Here is a 15,351-nt window from a genome sequence, read left to right as displayed (position 1 = left end):
TTAAAAAAAAAATTAGAAAAAACACAAGATTTAACATGGTTCAACAATATGCTTACATGGTATATATTTATAGTAAATTCTATATCGCACGAAAAAAACCTAGCTGCCCAAAAATCCAAGAAGTATTAATAATTTTTTCTAATATCCCTTTATAAAAAATGGTGTGGGTTTATTAATTACATGAAACTTTATTTCTATTTGTTGATGTGAATATTCATTGATTCTTGTTTGGTGAAAGCTTGTCATCTATCTTCGAGCTAGCTATATGCCTGAAGTTTCATCAAGTAAATAATCTAAGATAGGGACCCGTATTGTAGCAGAATGCCTTGCTTCATTAACAGACAAAGGCTGGCATTGATTCTAACTTGAAATCCATATTTGCCTATTTGAGAAACATATATCTCTTCCTTCCCATTGCCTCCTAGGAATGCACAAGATTCCTTTAAGCTTCCTGTCTCCCTATATATTTTCCAAACCCTTCCTTCTGTTATAAGCATTTCCTTCAGTTTTTTCTTCAAGGGCTGTGATAGATTCCATCCATCTCCAGGTATTGCCTAGTCTTTAACATTGCAGTAATTACAGATCTCTGTTTCTCTAGACTTGTTTCTTGAAGTGGTTGGCCTGATTAACCCTAACCATGCTCTTGTTCTTGGTTTAGCAGGCACACAAGTTCTTGTGCTTGAGTGATTCTTGAGAGGGGAAAAGGTGAAAATGACGCAACGATTGCTTCATGGGACACTTGATGTAACAGTGTATGGGGTTGATAATCTGCAATATGGATGTGGATTCAGTTTGTTGAAGGTAAGTATATATATATATATGCCATTTGAAGCTGTAAGGTTTTTGAAGTTCTTAGCATTTTTTGTTTTTCCTTGTTAATTAGCTTTATGAAATAAATATTGATTTTCTGTGTTAAATTTAAAACCATTAGATTAAAGTCTCTTTTGATTTACTTGATGAAGTAATTATATTTGAGGAGGAGGGCGAGGCTAAAATAGGATCTTGGATATATAGAAAACATGTTAGGATTTATTTGATAATAAAATAAACAGATAATGGTTGGATAATAATAAGTAATTCTTTGGAGGGGGTAAAATGCATTTTTTTTAAATAAGTTTTTAATTATTTAGGACTAGAATGAAAAAAATTGTCAACAATGTTTTTCTATGTCAAATTTAAAAACATTGAACTAAATTCAATTTATTTATTTACTGAATTAAGTTATATTTAACTTTTATATTAAGAGATTATATTTATATATGTAAAAAGCGTGAAAAAAAAGATTTAGGTATAATCAGCTACAGCTAGGATGTATTTGAAAATAAAATAAATAAATAATGGTTAAATGATAATAAATAATTATTTGGAGGGGAAAATGCATATTTTCTATTAAATAAACCTTAAATTCAAGAGTATATATATATATATATACACAGGCTAAAAATTTTAGGACGAAAATAAATTTTTTATCAAAATCTAATGATGCCATGGCCCAGCTATGCTGTAGCTGTGCTCGTGCAAGGAAGTTGGGCCAATCGTTAAGTATGCTTTTAGCTTCAAATCTTAGATTAAAAGTATTTATTAATAATTATTTTTTAAAATATTTTTTATTTAGAAATATATTAAAATAATATTTTTTTAATTTTTAAAAATTAAAAAAATTTAAAATTTTTTTAAAATATTTTTAAAACACAATTGCGGTGCAACCTTAGCTTCAAATAGATTTAACCTCATTATCAATCCAATCCTGAAATATGAACCAAATAAAGAGATGAATTTAGTTTTTTTGAAGAAAATCATATTGAAGGAACCAATGTTTGAATATAAACTTTGATGATACTAAGGACTATTTATTTTATGGAAAGTAATTTTTAAATTTTTTAGTATTTATTTATCATTAAAAAAACTAATTAATAAAAAGTATTTTCTAGTCAAAGAAAAATTTAACTTGATTTTTAGAAAAGTGTTTTTCTTTTATTTAAGATAGAAAATACTTTTTATATGTTGTTAAAAATTTAAAAATATCTTGTTTTTTATTGATTATATCAAATTTGATCTCCAATCTTTTGATTGCTACATATTTTGTTTTGATTTCTAGAAAAATTTGACTTGATTTTCAGAAAAATATTTTCTTTTTATTTTGGGCAGAAAATACTTTTTATAAGTTGCAAAAAAAATAAAAAAATATCTTATTATTTGTTGATTATATCAAATTTGATCTTCATTCTTTTTATTGTTATATATTTTATTTTGAATCCTTTTTTTATTTTTTTTTCAATTTCTTCCCTTAAAATTTGATTTAATTTGATTTTTATATCAACTTTGATCTTCATTCTTTTGACTATTATTTGTTTTTCTCTTATCATTTTCTTAATTGAAATTTTATATCTATCATATTTGGTCTCTATTTTCTTATTACTATTTATTTTATTTGAAATAATTTATGAAACTAGAATTTGTTTTCAATTTAATTATCTTTCAACTTTTTTATCTATCAAACTTGCCTTCGTTATTTTTATTGTTATTTTTTTTATTTAAAATAATTTATGAAAGTGATTTTTTTTTTCAAATTCAATATCTTTTAATTTTTTATCTATCAGATTTGATCTCTATTATCTTAATAAACTTGAAAAAAAATTAAATTATTAAAAATTATTTTTCAGCTTATTTTCCATGACATAGTTAAATACTGAAAATTATTTTCTAATTTATTTTTTATGACAATACCGAACATCAAAAAATAACTTACTTTTTATAAAAACTACTTTAAAAAACAAAATTCTAACAAACAAGTGGAACATCTTATAGAAAGCAATGCAGTGGTTCTTCTAAATTGGTGGCATGATATTAATTGAACGAACACATCTATTTTGCAATAAAAAAAAAGCATAAAAACAAAATTATCTAGGCTAAATTATAACTTAATACTAAAAATATAAAATCACATACCAAAATGCATGGTGTTATGATATTTGAGACAATAATATGTATATATGAAATAAATGTCTAAGCCCCGCAGATATAGGACTATTTAAGCTTCCAATAATTTTTAACAAACATGTAGAAATCTAGAATCATAATTATTTAATCTGACTTGAAAATTGACCTGGTTTAAGGCTCGGATTACAAGTGGACGGGTTATCTTGAGTCAATCCAATTTTTTTAAAAAGATTAAAATGTTGTTTTGAAATTTTTATATAAAAAGAATCAACGAATCTTAATTGGGCTGCAAGTTAACTCTACTTTTACTTGATTGACACTCAATCTTGTTTGAGGGCGAGTTGACAGAATCTCAGAGTGCTTGAAATATTAAAGTCGAGAGTCTCAAACTTAGCATTAAAATATAAACTAAAATAGATGTTGTATTGTAGTTATTTTACTGTTCATTCTCTCATATATTACCATGGATTTTAATAATGTATTTTTAATTATTTTTTATTTGATCCTTGGACTTTTATTTTGCATAATAGCTTTTTTTAAGTCCAAATTAGCATCCAATTGCATATTGTTTTGGGAGGTAGGATTGAATTGAAAAATAGAGAAATTGAGTGAAAAGAATAGGTAAAATTGGTGGTAGCTTTGAAATTTATTTGACAAGTTCATTTTAGTCCTCTATATTTTTTAGCTATTCGGTAACTAATCCCTTTAATTTAAAAAATTCAATTTTGATACCAAACCTTATTTTTCTCTTTTTTTTTGTTTTTTATTTTGGTGGAGAAGAGAGAAAAGGAATTATTTAATTCCAGTGTAGTGAGAGAAAGTTTCTGTTGGAGACAATTTTGGTCGCTAAACGGTTAAGTTTTATGTCAAATGGTTCATATAATGAGAGAAGTTAAGATTATGTTTTTATTCTTTACCTTGGATGCACCTAAAAAAACATATTTGAGTTTGGGAAACTTTTTTGTTCAAAGGCGGTTTTTTTGTGTTTTTGAAGGCAATTGGTTAAAAATTAGCTTGAAAATAGGTATTTTGGAATCTTGTTTTTTTGGCCACCACGATGGTTGAAATTTGAGGAATTATAAACGACGCGTCATTTTTTTATGGGCCAGGCGTTTGGCTTGGTTTCCTAGACCCACAACGCCTGATGTCAATTTTTTGTTCCTTTTTTTTTTGTAATTTTCATCTTTTTATTAATACTTTTTCATATGTTTTTTTTAAAATTTATGTTTTAATTAGTACATCTTTCCTTGAATTTTTTTGGCTTATTTAACATTTTTAAATATTAATTATGTTTTAATTATATTGAATGTGTTTAATTTTTTAAGAAGTTAGTAGGATTTATCAATATTTTATTTTTATTTTTTGTAAATTAAATATTTATTTTTTATGATATATATATTTCTTGTTTGTATCGTTGTTTTTTTTTAATATATATATATATATATATATATATATATATATATATATATATATATGATTCAAATAAAGTAGTCAGGACAATAACACCCAAGTTATTAGAAAAATACACGTTTATAATACCTAAATACGTTACTGGAAAAATAAAAGAGATAGACAGTGTAGCGCGGTCACCATTCTAGTGAATTGCTAAATCTTAATAGACCTAGGAGGCATCAATTTCCAATGAAGCAGGCTGGTGCCCAGGTAGATGAGAGACGAAGAAGCCAAGTTAATTAAAGGAATAAAACCTAGTCTAAACCCAAAGGAAAGCCTAAAGCTTTCTCCAATTTCTTTCTATCCATCAATAGCCATTTACCTAGCTACCATTATAAATGAGTATGGATGATTATAAATGAATTAGCCCTAAAAAAGATTAAATGATGTAGATGGATATAGAAAAAATTATCCAAATTTATATGAATTTAAGCTGCAGTACTCATTCAACCTTATTATAAATATAGCTTATTACAAAATCTAGAAATAATTTTGTTCATACATAAGCTTTTCTTCTCGGTTCCTTTATATGTTATAGATTATTATTATTTTTTTAGTGGGGTGTCATATAAAACTTACATGCTACTAAATTAATAGAACTTGAAATAAACGCAATTAGGCTGAATGAGGTTCTTGATGCTGATGTGAAACAATTGCAGTGTTGCTTCTCCTTAAAATTCATTAGCCCTCCCATGTTCTTCACTTGGATAGGAATATAATGAAAAGAGATAGAATACTGAGTTGCTCATTGTTTTCTCTTTCATTCCATAAACTAGGAGCTGATTAGAGGCAGTACAACTTTGATTTACAGAATGGAGTGCATTTCATTTGCTTTAATTGAGATTTTTGTCAATGGACAGAGTGTTTTGAATTCATGTCTAGTTTGAGTAAGTGATTGGCAATGAGAAAATTCTCCTGAAATTCTTGATCTTCATTGCTATTATTGCCATGTTACTTTTCACTGCTTTGAAGCCGGTTACTGAGTTAGTTCAGTTAACTAGGCTGCTCTACTTGCAACATTTTAATAATCTGAATCGAAAGATCGGAGAGGGGTTGGTGGCTTTTGAAATTCTAGATGGGTTCTCAGTTGTGTAACTTTAGTTCAGGAAATGAGTGCTGAAGGACATCAGAAGTCATGCATCAGTTCTCATTTCAGGTTTCTTATATGAAAAAGCCTTTGAAACATCTGCATGTTTTATATAGTCAGGATGTTTGCATGAGAAATTTAACTTCCTAGCCAGTTATTGGATAGATGATGAAATTTGTTATCACATTATTATAGATTTAGAACATGAACTCGCTAATAATCTATTGTACCTAGTATCTTTTGACACTAACTCCTCCCACCATTATGCTTTGTGTTCTTAAAATCTGGAGACGGAGGGATTTCTGAAGTTTGGGAAGCGATGTCTAGCCAATGTAAAAAGATCAATGTCTTGCCTATCGGAGGTATTCCTTTCTTGTTTTGCAGCAAAACAGCTTCAGTTTTTCAGAGATTTCTTAGTTGACTTTTGCTATGCATTAAATCTTATGTTTTCTACGTTGTTGTAATATTTGGAACAGAATGTTGTTGGTTCTAGACTCTATGCAACAGTAGATTTGGACAAGGCAAGAGTTGCAAGGACCAGAATGGTAGGAAATGAGCCTCATAATCCCCGGTGGAATGAGTCCTTCCACATATACTGTGCCCATTCAATCTCACATGTTGTATTCACAATCAAAGATGACGACGCTATTGGGGCAACATTGATTGGAAGAGCTTATCTTCCAGTTGAGGATATCACTAACGGGAACATACTCGAACGATGGGTTGAGATAGAGGATGAAGATCGTAAACCTATACCAGGAGGTTCTAGAGTCCACATCAAGCTGCAATTCTTTGATGTTAACCAAGACAGACATTGGTCTCAGGGAATCAAAAGTCCGCAATACGAGGGTGTTCCCTACGTGTTCTTCAATCAACGACAAGGTTGCCGGGTTACTTTATATCAAGATGCTCATGTTCCAGACAGTTTTTCCCCAAAGATTTCTTTGGCAGGAAAGCTTTATGAAGCTCACAGATGCTGGGAGGACATCTTTGATGCCATAAGCCATGCAAAACACCTAATTTACATAACTGGATGGTCTGTGTATACTGAAATTACCTTGATAAGGGATCCCAATAGACGAAAACCGGGAGGTGAACTTAAACTCGGGGAGCTGCTTAAAAAAAAGGCTGAAGAAGGTGTGACAGTTCTTATGCTTGTTTGGGATGACCGAACTTCTGTTTTGGATTTTAAGAAGGATGGACTCATGGCAACCCACGATGAAGAAACTGAAAAGTACTTCAGGGGCTCCAAGGTGCATTGCATTTTGTGCCCTCGCAATCCCGATGTTGGCAGAAGCATGATTCAGGGCTTTCAAGTCTCCACCATGTTTACTCACCACCAAAAGACAGTAGTTGTTGATTCCGAAATGCTTGATACTGTATCTGGAAAGAGGGGGATTGTGAGTTTCATTGGAGGCATTGATCTTTGTGATGGGAGGTATGATACACAAGACCATCCCTTATTCAAGACTCTGGACTCAGTCCATTATGATGATTTCCACCAGCCTAACTTTACAGGCTCCTCAATCAAGAAAGGTGGTCCAAGAGAACCTTGGCATGATATTCATTGCAAATTAGAGGGTCCTGTGGCATGGGATGTCCTTTACAATTTTGAGCAAAGGTGGACGAAGCAAGTTGGGGATAAACTTCTAATCTCACAAAAACAGCTTGAAGCAACTACAGTTCGCCCATTGCCAGTGTTGCAGCCAAATGACACTGAAACATGGAATGTTCAGCTATTCCGTTCTATTGATGATGGAGCTGTTGTTGGCTTTCCACAGAAACCTGACAAAGCAGCTGCAGCAGGCCTTGTTAGTGGGAAGAACAGCGTCATTGACCGAAGCATTCAAGATGCTTATATCAATGCCATTAGGAGGGCCAGGAATTTTATTTACATCGAAAATCAGTATTTCCTTGGAAGCTCATTTGGCTGGAAGTCAACAGATATCAATGTCCCGGATATCGCTGCCTTGCATCTTATTCCAAAGGAACTATCACTTAAGATAGTCAGCAAGATTGAGGCAGGAGAAAGGTTCACTGTCTATATTGTGATCCCAATGTGGCCAGAAGGTCTACCTGAGAGTGGCTCTGTCCAAGCAATATTAGATTGGCAGAGAAGAACAATGGACATGATGTATTCTGACATCACTGAAGCACTCGTGAAAAAGGGGCTCAACACAGATCCTAGGGAGTATTTGGCATTTTTCTGCCTTGGAAACCGAGAGACTAAGAAAATTGGAGAATATGCACCTCCAGAGGTACCAGAGCCTGATACTGATTATAGTAGAGCTCAGCAGGCTCGTCGCTTCATGATCTACGTTCATGCAAAGATGATGATCGGTAAGTCATGAGTTATGAACTTATTCTTGCATCTTCCATTGTGTTAAATTTAGCAAGGATCTGTGCTAATGTCATTCCTTTAGTGACAACAAATGGAAATAGGATTTAACTCCATAATCATGTTGCCTTTTCAGTTGATGATGAGTATATAATCATTGGATCGGCAAACATCAACCAGAGATCAATGGATGGGTCTCGAGATTCTGAGATTGCAATGGGAGGATACCAACCACATCATTTGGCAACTAGCCAGCCAGCAAGGGGTCAGATATACGGTTTTCGAATGGCATTATGGTATGAGCACCTTGGAATGCTTGACCCTACCTTCCAACACCCTGAAAGTGTTCCATGTATCCAGCTAGTGAATCAAGTTGCCAATGAAAACTGGGAGAAATACGCCAGCGAAACTCTCGAACAGGATCTGATGTCTCACCTGCTCAGGTATCCCATTCAAGTTGGTAACAATGGAATTGTTACAACTTTACCAGGGGTTAATCATTTCCCTGACACCAAGGCTAATGTCCTGGGCACCAAATCTGACTACTTCCCTCCAATCCTCACCACCTAGGGTACGTTATAAAATCAATCACATTTTCATATAGTTATAACATCTCCCCAGAGGCATTGCAATATTTCCTTCTTGTTCTGAATCTGTCTACGTTTCATCTTGCAGAATATTGGTGATAATTTCTCTTGCTCAGGAATGTACACACACGCAAAAAAAAAGGGGGGGGGGGGACTTGAAAATCATTTTTTGTTTTTCTGCCAATAACGTCTTCCAGTTTATGATTTATCTAGTACAGAGAACAAAAAACTCAAGAACTTCAACATAAATTCTTGACAATGTAAAATCCCTGTCAAATGCGTGACCTATATGGTGTGTTAATGTTAAAGAACCTATAGATGTAACTCTGCTAATGATTATTCTTCTCTTAGATTAATTACAACATGCTTTTACATTGCTTCTCTGTTGAATGAGAATACGTTGCTTGAGCAGCTATTTGCCATGACTTCAATTTGGCAAATGCAACTGTTTACAAGTTATAATGGCAGTGAACAGTGATGCTTGCCATGCCCTCCCTCTTCCACTTCTAGCAGCACTACCTCCATCATCACTGTAGTAACATTATTCTTCCTGCACTGTTATTGTCCTGGTGGGTCTCTCTTCATGTTGGCACTGTCTGGACCTCGGTACTTGTACTATTATTACATGTGAAGGTGCAGAAAATACTATGTTACTGGCCCAGAAGCCACATTCATACAGCTTAGTTTCATAGAAAAATGTCTTGTCGTGATAGATAGGGTCATGGTTTATCATTGACCTTAAACAAACAGGCCCTGAAGCCATGAGGTCCCTGCTAGTGCTAGGGCCACAAGTTCATTCAGGCAAGGTACATTTAACACCTTGGAAAAAAAAATACCCTTTTTTCACAATTTTCCACTGGCCAGGTTATGAGTGAAACAAAAAATCCTGATCACCTAGGGCAAAACTAAAAGGGTGTATTAACATATTCAATGAGATGAAATTTTGTTCACTACAAATTCTAAGTTTCTTGCTAATCTCATCGCTCTCTTTGATGATGTTTTGTAATGAAGTGATAAAAATCAAACATGGTTAGTTATCGGATTATGAATTGAGTGAGTTAAATTAAATTAATATAAATCAATAAAAATGATGTTATTTTTTTAAAAAAAAAATTCAGTTTAAATGAGTCAATTCTTTCTAATTAACTTGTTGGGTCATAATATAATTAATAACAATAATATATCACTTTTGATTATAGTGTCTGGTGGGGCATCACTTTTCTCGTATTAAATCTCATTAATAACAAGAAAAGAAGAAAGAGAGAAGAAAGGTATCCACTTGTGATTAATGAATGATGAATCCACTAATTGTAAACCCCACATGGAAAAGCAGGATGTTCAAATCTAATTGACAATGGAAATTGATAGCATTTTTAGGGATTATATATATAATTAGATTGAGCTCATGAGTGGTGTATTGGAACTGATTATGGGAAAAATAAATAAACTGATAGTGTAAAAAAATATTTAAAATATTTAAACTGATTATGAAAAAAAAATAAACTTAATTAATTGAAAATTTTAGTTCTTATAAACTTTTCTGTGAATTTTCTTTGAATCGAGATCATTCTAGTGAATTATTAAAATATGCACATTAGGATTAAAATCTTAAAAATTTAATAAAAGTATCCAATTGAGACTTGTAAGGAATATTAGGATCTAATTGATAAAATTTATAGTTTTAGGACTTATTGTGATTAGATATATAGGTTTAGCACCAAAGTGAAGTTTCCCTTAAATTTTTCATGCCATTTTACGGCATTTGATGCTAATAGTTGAAAAAAATAAGTTAATAGAACGATGATAATGTATCATAGTGATAAGATAATGATATTGATAATTGAATATTATCCATAAAATATTTTAGAGTTTTATAAATTGTAAATATTCTTTTATTAGATAAACTAAGTTTAAAGATTAATGACAAAATATTTTAGCTAACAATTTTTCTATAAGAAACAAACATAAAGAAAAAAAACATTTTTTGTGTTAAAGAATAGAATATAATGGAATTGCCCATTGAATGTAGTGAGAATGAAAGCCTGTGTTATAGTTTTAGAACCCGGTCCGGTCTGGCGGATCGATCCGGGACTAGACCGATCTGGGGTTGGAATTGGGCCAGATTGGAAAAAAAACAGGGCAAGAAAAAATCCAGTATGACCCGACAAGACCTGGTAAAAAACCGGGCTGCAACCCATTAACTTTTGTTTTTTTACTAAAATGATGTCGTTTTAATTTTAAAAAAATAACCTGATTAAAACTTAAAATCCAGATATTAAAACTGGACCAACCACCAAACCAAATCTAAAAACTATAGCTTATAACAATGAGGTTAACATTTGAATTGATTATATTAAGAGCCAATATCAACATAAATTCACAAGTGGTATCATATAGGTAAATATTTGTCAAAAATCTTAGTGATAAAGTTAACATCATCAAAATTATATCACATACGAAACTTACCTTTAAAATAATATTTTTATTTTTATTTTTTTGCATATAAATTAGCTGCAATCTCCAATTGATAATCCTATTATACTACATGAAACAATGCCATCCTAACCTCTAAAATTTATTTTATTTTTCATCAATTTTTATTGAATTATCATTATTTTATTTTACGTGACAAATGAATTTATCTATTTCAAACTAGATTTTAAATTAAATTATATAAAAATTAATTTGATTAAATCTAATTAATTTAACGAGTTAAGCTATAATTTTATTAAAATATAATTTTATTTAAAAATAAAATAATAATTTTTTTATTTTTTTAAAAAATAAATTTTGCAACAACACTTTTTCTACCTAACCAAATAAGACAATTTTTCTACCTAACCAAAGAAGACATTCTTCAAACTTGTTTGAAAAGGAGATTGAAATTATTTTTTAAGTATTTTTTTAAAATATTTTAAAATAATATTTTTTAAATTTTTATATCAGTATATTTAAATAATCTAAAAATATAAAAATAATAATTAAAATTCAAAAATATATATAAAAGAATTAAAAAACACAATTAAACGATAAATAATACAATACGGGATTGCTTGCTGCATGGAGTAGCAGCCGATTAGCAGCATCTCAACTGGGGACCCCCTTAAATCCTCAAAATCTAAACGGTGCTTAAAAGTTAAAACCAGCCCTCTTTTTACAAAAATAAAAAATAATAATCCGTTCATAATTGTTTTTTTCTAGGGGAAAAACAAAGTAGTAGTAGAAGAAGAAGAAACAGAGGCATAGACAGAGAGCCCTTTGGTCGAATCACTAACCAGAGGGTGGTCGATTTCTTCCAGGAAGGAGAGTAAAACCCATCAATCAATTATCCTTATCTAATTCAATCATGTCATTTTTTAGGTAATCGTAAAACACCCACCTTTTTCATGTCATGTTAATGTTCAGATCAGTTTTTTTTTTGTTATGATTATTGATTTGGTTTTATTTTTAATTTTGAGTGCAGGATTGATATTCCTCTACTTCCTGGATTTAGTTTTTCTCTGCAAAAATATATCTTGTCACGCTTGTAAATGCAATTGTGTGGACTCCTTCCTCCCTGGATCTCTCATCTTTTTGCATGCATGGGGTAAGCTTTTTGATTCCCTTAATACAGGGCCTGTTGTTTACTTGTGAATTTTTTTTTTCACTTTTTGCAAAAATTTGGTTTTTTGTTACACGTTACATCTATTTTGTTTACTTATGGAGAAATTCAGTTTTCTTGAAGACTTTCAAGAAAATTAAATGAAAAAAAAAACTGTTGAATACTGTGTTTATTAGTAAAAGCTGAAGTTTTTTTTTTAAAAATTGACACGATTGATGGGGTAGTTGCTTTTTTTGAATACTGTGTTGAATAGAAGGATTTTAAGGTTTCTTTGTGTGGTTTAAGTTGTCTTTTTTCTAAGATTTGGAATCTCATGTTCTTGTGTTTGCTTGTCTTGTAAGCCAGCTTTATGTGGAGTGAACAAGAGAATCCTGTATTGGTTTTTCTGATTTGCCATTCTTTCCTTGAAGTAATGGCTAATTGGATATACTATACATAGGTTTATTCTTTTGAATAGGATTTTTTTTTCCTTGTAGGAGGTATGTATTCTAGGTGTTCTTTCTTGACTCAAACTGGGAAAAGCTTCGGGAAGAAACCTTTTTGTTCATTTGTATTGTTTTCCGGAGCTTGTTTTCGGGCTCTATTGCTTTTGGGGATGAAATCGTTTAAGAGAAAATGCAAGTTTGTTTTCAGTGTAAGGAGATTTTTTTCATTGTTTCTTTTATCTGTTTGTTTTGTTTGGGTATTAGCTAAGAAATGAACTGATGATTTAATTTTAAAGAACGCGTAGCTTGTATTATTAGCAGTACACTCATATTCTATGTTTAGGAATGGCGTGAACTGATATTGTATCAAGGGCATGTGAGTGGTTAAATTTGCATCTTTTCTGATGAATGATCTCTGTTTGTTTTAATGGATGTTTGTTTTAATGGAATTGAGTACATTTCTATATCTGTGATTTCTTTTTCTTTTTCTCCTTTTTTTTTGGTTTCAGAAAAGGAATTAGGAAATTATGATGTTGAGAGCTTTCTATCCTGACAGGTTTTTATAAATGCTGAATGGTACTTTGTATATTGCAAGTTGTTGTGTTGATTCAATTTTATTGCAATATATATGTTACTGGGTTTGCAAGATCAATGGTCGTGCATTTCAAATACAAAAGTTTTATTGTTTTTAGAATTCTACCTGGCTTGGTATTTGTGCTCACCATCAGGTGAACAATTAAAACAATTTGATGGCATTGCTCTTTTCTGCCAATCAATTTGCAGCAATTGCACATTATCCTTTGTAGCTTGACTAGTCCTCCCTTTCTGATTGCTATTTATCCCATGAAGCTTTGCTTATACTTCGAGTGAATTATTGACCCCTATTGGGTGATACACTTGCAACTCTGAAACTGATTTCTTAAAAAAATTGGTGAAGGTTGTCTTCTGTATATTGCTTGTTAGGGAGGGGATGGTTCATTTATAATCCTCTCACATTTCTTCCATTTTCGGTGCTTCAATGTTTTTTACCTCTGCTGAAATATTTGAGCATCAAATTGTTGATAGTTGGTGCTAATCAAATCTGTGGTGAAACCTGATTTGTAACAGAGCAGAGGTTGTTTTGGATGCTGTGCTAAACCCCCCACCATTAGTGAGGCTGATGCAACATCAAAGGGACTGAGAGTTCAAGAACGATTCATAAAAAATTCTAGCATATCGGACGATTTCTGGAGCACTAGTGCTGGTGAAATGGAGAATAGCGCAGTGCATTCCCAGGGAAGCCTTTCATCAATTAGCACATTAAACCAGTCGCTTGATCCCTGCTGTAATGCTGGAAGCACTAGCAACCCTCCTGAATTTGTTAATCGTGGCAAGTTCAAGTCTTTAACTGAGTAAATGTTATGCTTAAGCTGACTGCTGCCTGTTCTGTGTGTAACTGTTTGCTTTTGTGGAGTCCTCAGTTAACATGCCACTTTAACGTTTTTCCACTTGGAGCTTGGATTAATTGCAACAAGGCTACAGGCTGTTAGAGTCTTTGCATGAGTTTTTCTGTTGTGTATGTGTTCAGGAGTTTCTTCTTGGTAAAATATAAGAATTTTGCAAGTCTTTCTCCTTTTTCGTTTCATTCCGCCATTCTCTTTACTGATGCATCTGTGAGGTGAAGTATCCAAATAACAGAAGCAGTATTGGTTGTAGGTCTTCTTCTCTGGAATCAAACAAGGCAGCAATGGCTTGGAAATAAAAAAACTCAGAACAGGACTCAAGTTCGGGAGCCCATGATAAGGTGAAATATCTTCCCTTGTTTGGATACTTCAAATATGTGAAGCACCTGGTTGGCATGGAGCCATTTAAATACCAAATGTTCTTGCAAGTCTTCTTAGTTTGTTTGGTCGATGCTCCAAGTTAACTATTTGAATTTCAAAATATGGACACAAATTTCCAAGTTTGGACAATTGCTTGACTTTAAAGTTTTTAGTTAACCACATCCTAGGGCTTAGAACTGATTTTTTCCTGCAAAATACGATGTCCACATGAGGCTTATCTATCGCAAATGCAACAACACCCTTGTGGAATTTGCCTATCAAACATCCCTGCAATAGTAGTGTTTTTTATGTTTTAAGAACACTTTGTTGTCTGCAATTATGTTATGGCATTCATTTTTGTTTTTTGTTAATTCATGTTCTTTAACTCTATGTTTTGCAGTTGGAGTGCCACCTATGAGAGTCTACTTGGGAGTAACAGGCCTTTTTCTCGACCTGTCCCTCTTGCTGTAAGTCAAAAATCTTCCTGCCCAGGTTTCTGCTTTATCATTTGGAAATCTAGTTCACTATTCCTCGTTGCTCATTGGATTCAAATGCCAGGAAATGGTGGATTTTCTTGTTGATGTCTGGGAACAGGAAGGCTTGTATGACTGAATAAGCTTGGATATTCTTACGGATCCTTTTTCTTTACTCTTTTGATTCCCATATAGTTCTTCAGTGCAAATATATTTACAGGTGCTTATTTTTGTTCTTTTGTTGTTTTGAAACCTTCTGGGTTGCCCAGAAAAGAAAATGTATAACTGTTAGTATTTTCAACGAGCTCATCTGCCTTCTGCCAGAGAACCATTACTTACTAGTAACAGTTCTCCTGAAACCTATCAAGGCATCACCATTGTACGGCTCCAGCATTCATGTGGCAAACTTTGATCTAATTTATGGATTGCTTTTTTTTCTTGAACAACCACGTTATAAATTGCTTGCAACTGGAAAAATGTTGCATTGTTCTTGTTCCAGTATCAGTATATTATTGATTTTAATTTTCGATGATCAGTCTTGTTCCAGGTTCATGACTTGCCTTTTTTCTGTAGAGGGTCTTCTTGGAGAGGGATTGTGCCTGATCCCAGATCACTGTAGGATTGATACAAGTTTACAAAGTGTGGC

At 32.1% G+C, this 15,351-nt stretch overlaps 2 protein-coding genes across 4 annotated transcripts; both read left to right on the top strand.

Moving 5' to 3' along the window:
• Positions 1–405: 405 nt before the first annotated feature.
• Positions 406–8,788, top strand: LOC133689990 (phospholipase D alpha 1-like). Of its 2 annotated transcripts, none has more exons than XM_062110117.1 (6): positions 406–547; positions 662–801; positions 5,770–5,841; positions 5,956–7,819; positions 7,954–8,388; positions 8,493–8,788. In XM_062110117.1, the coding sequence occupies exons 2-5, from the start codon at positions 712–714 to the stop codon at positions 8,385–8,387; spliced, it is 2,460 nt and encodes an 819-aa protein (XP_061966101.1). In that variant the 5' UTR covers positions 406–547; positions 662–711; the 3' UTR covers position 8,388; positions 8,493–8,788. The 2 variants fall into 2 exon arrangements, with proteins under 2 accessions (XP_061966101.1, XP_061966102.1); XM_062110118.1 differs by having other exon boundaries at positions 420–547; positions 659–801.
• Positions 8,789–11,477: 2,689 nt separating this feature from the next.
• On the top strand, positions 11,478–15,151 carry LOC133688725 (uncharacterized). Of its 2 annotated transcripts, XM_062108310.1 has the most exons (6): positions 11,478–11,764; positions 11,868–11,990; positions 13,543–13,799; positions 14,126–14,213; positions 14,633–14,699; positions 14,791–15,151. In XM_062108310.1, exons 2-6 carry the CDS (start codon positions 11,935–11,937, stop codon positions 14,842–14,844), a joined length of 522 nt encoding a protein of 173 aa, XP_061964294.1. In that variant the 5' UTR covers positions 11,478–11,764; positions 11,868–11,934; the 3' UTR covers positions 14,845–15,151. The 2 variants fall into 2 exon arrangements, with proteins under 2 accessions (XP_061964294.1, XP_061964295.1); XM_062108311.1 differs by lacking the exon at positions 11,478–11,764 and having other exon boundaries at positions 13,538–13,799.
• Positions 15,152–15,351: the final 200 nt, after the last annotated feature.

The sequence above is a fragment of the Populus nigra genome, chromosome 3, assembly GCF_951802175.1.
Source record: "Populus nigra chromosome 3, ddPopNigr1.1, whole genome shotgun sequence".
NCBI lineage: Eukaryota > Viridiplantae > Streptophyta > Magnoliopsida > Malpighiales > Salicaceae > Populus > Populus nigra.
The sequence above is the reverse complement of the archived record's forward strand: the minus strand, read 5'-3'. Positions and strand labels throughout refer to the sequence as shown.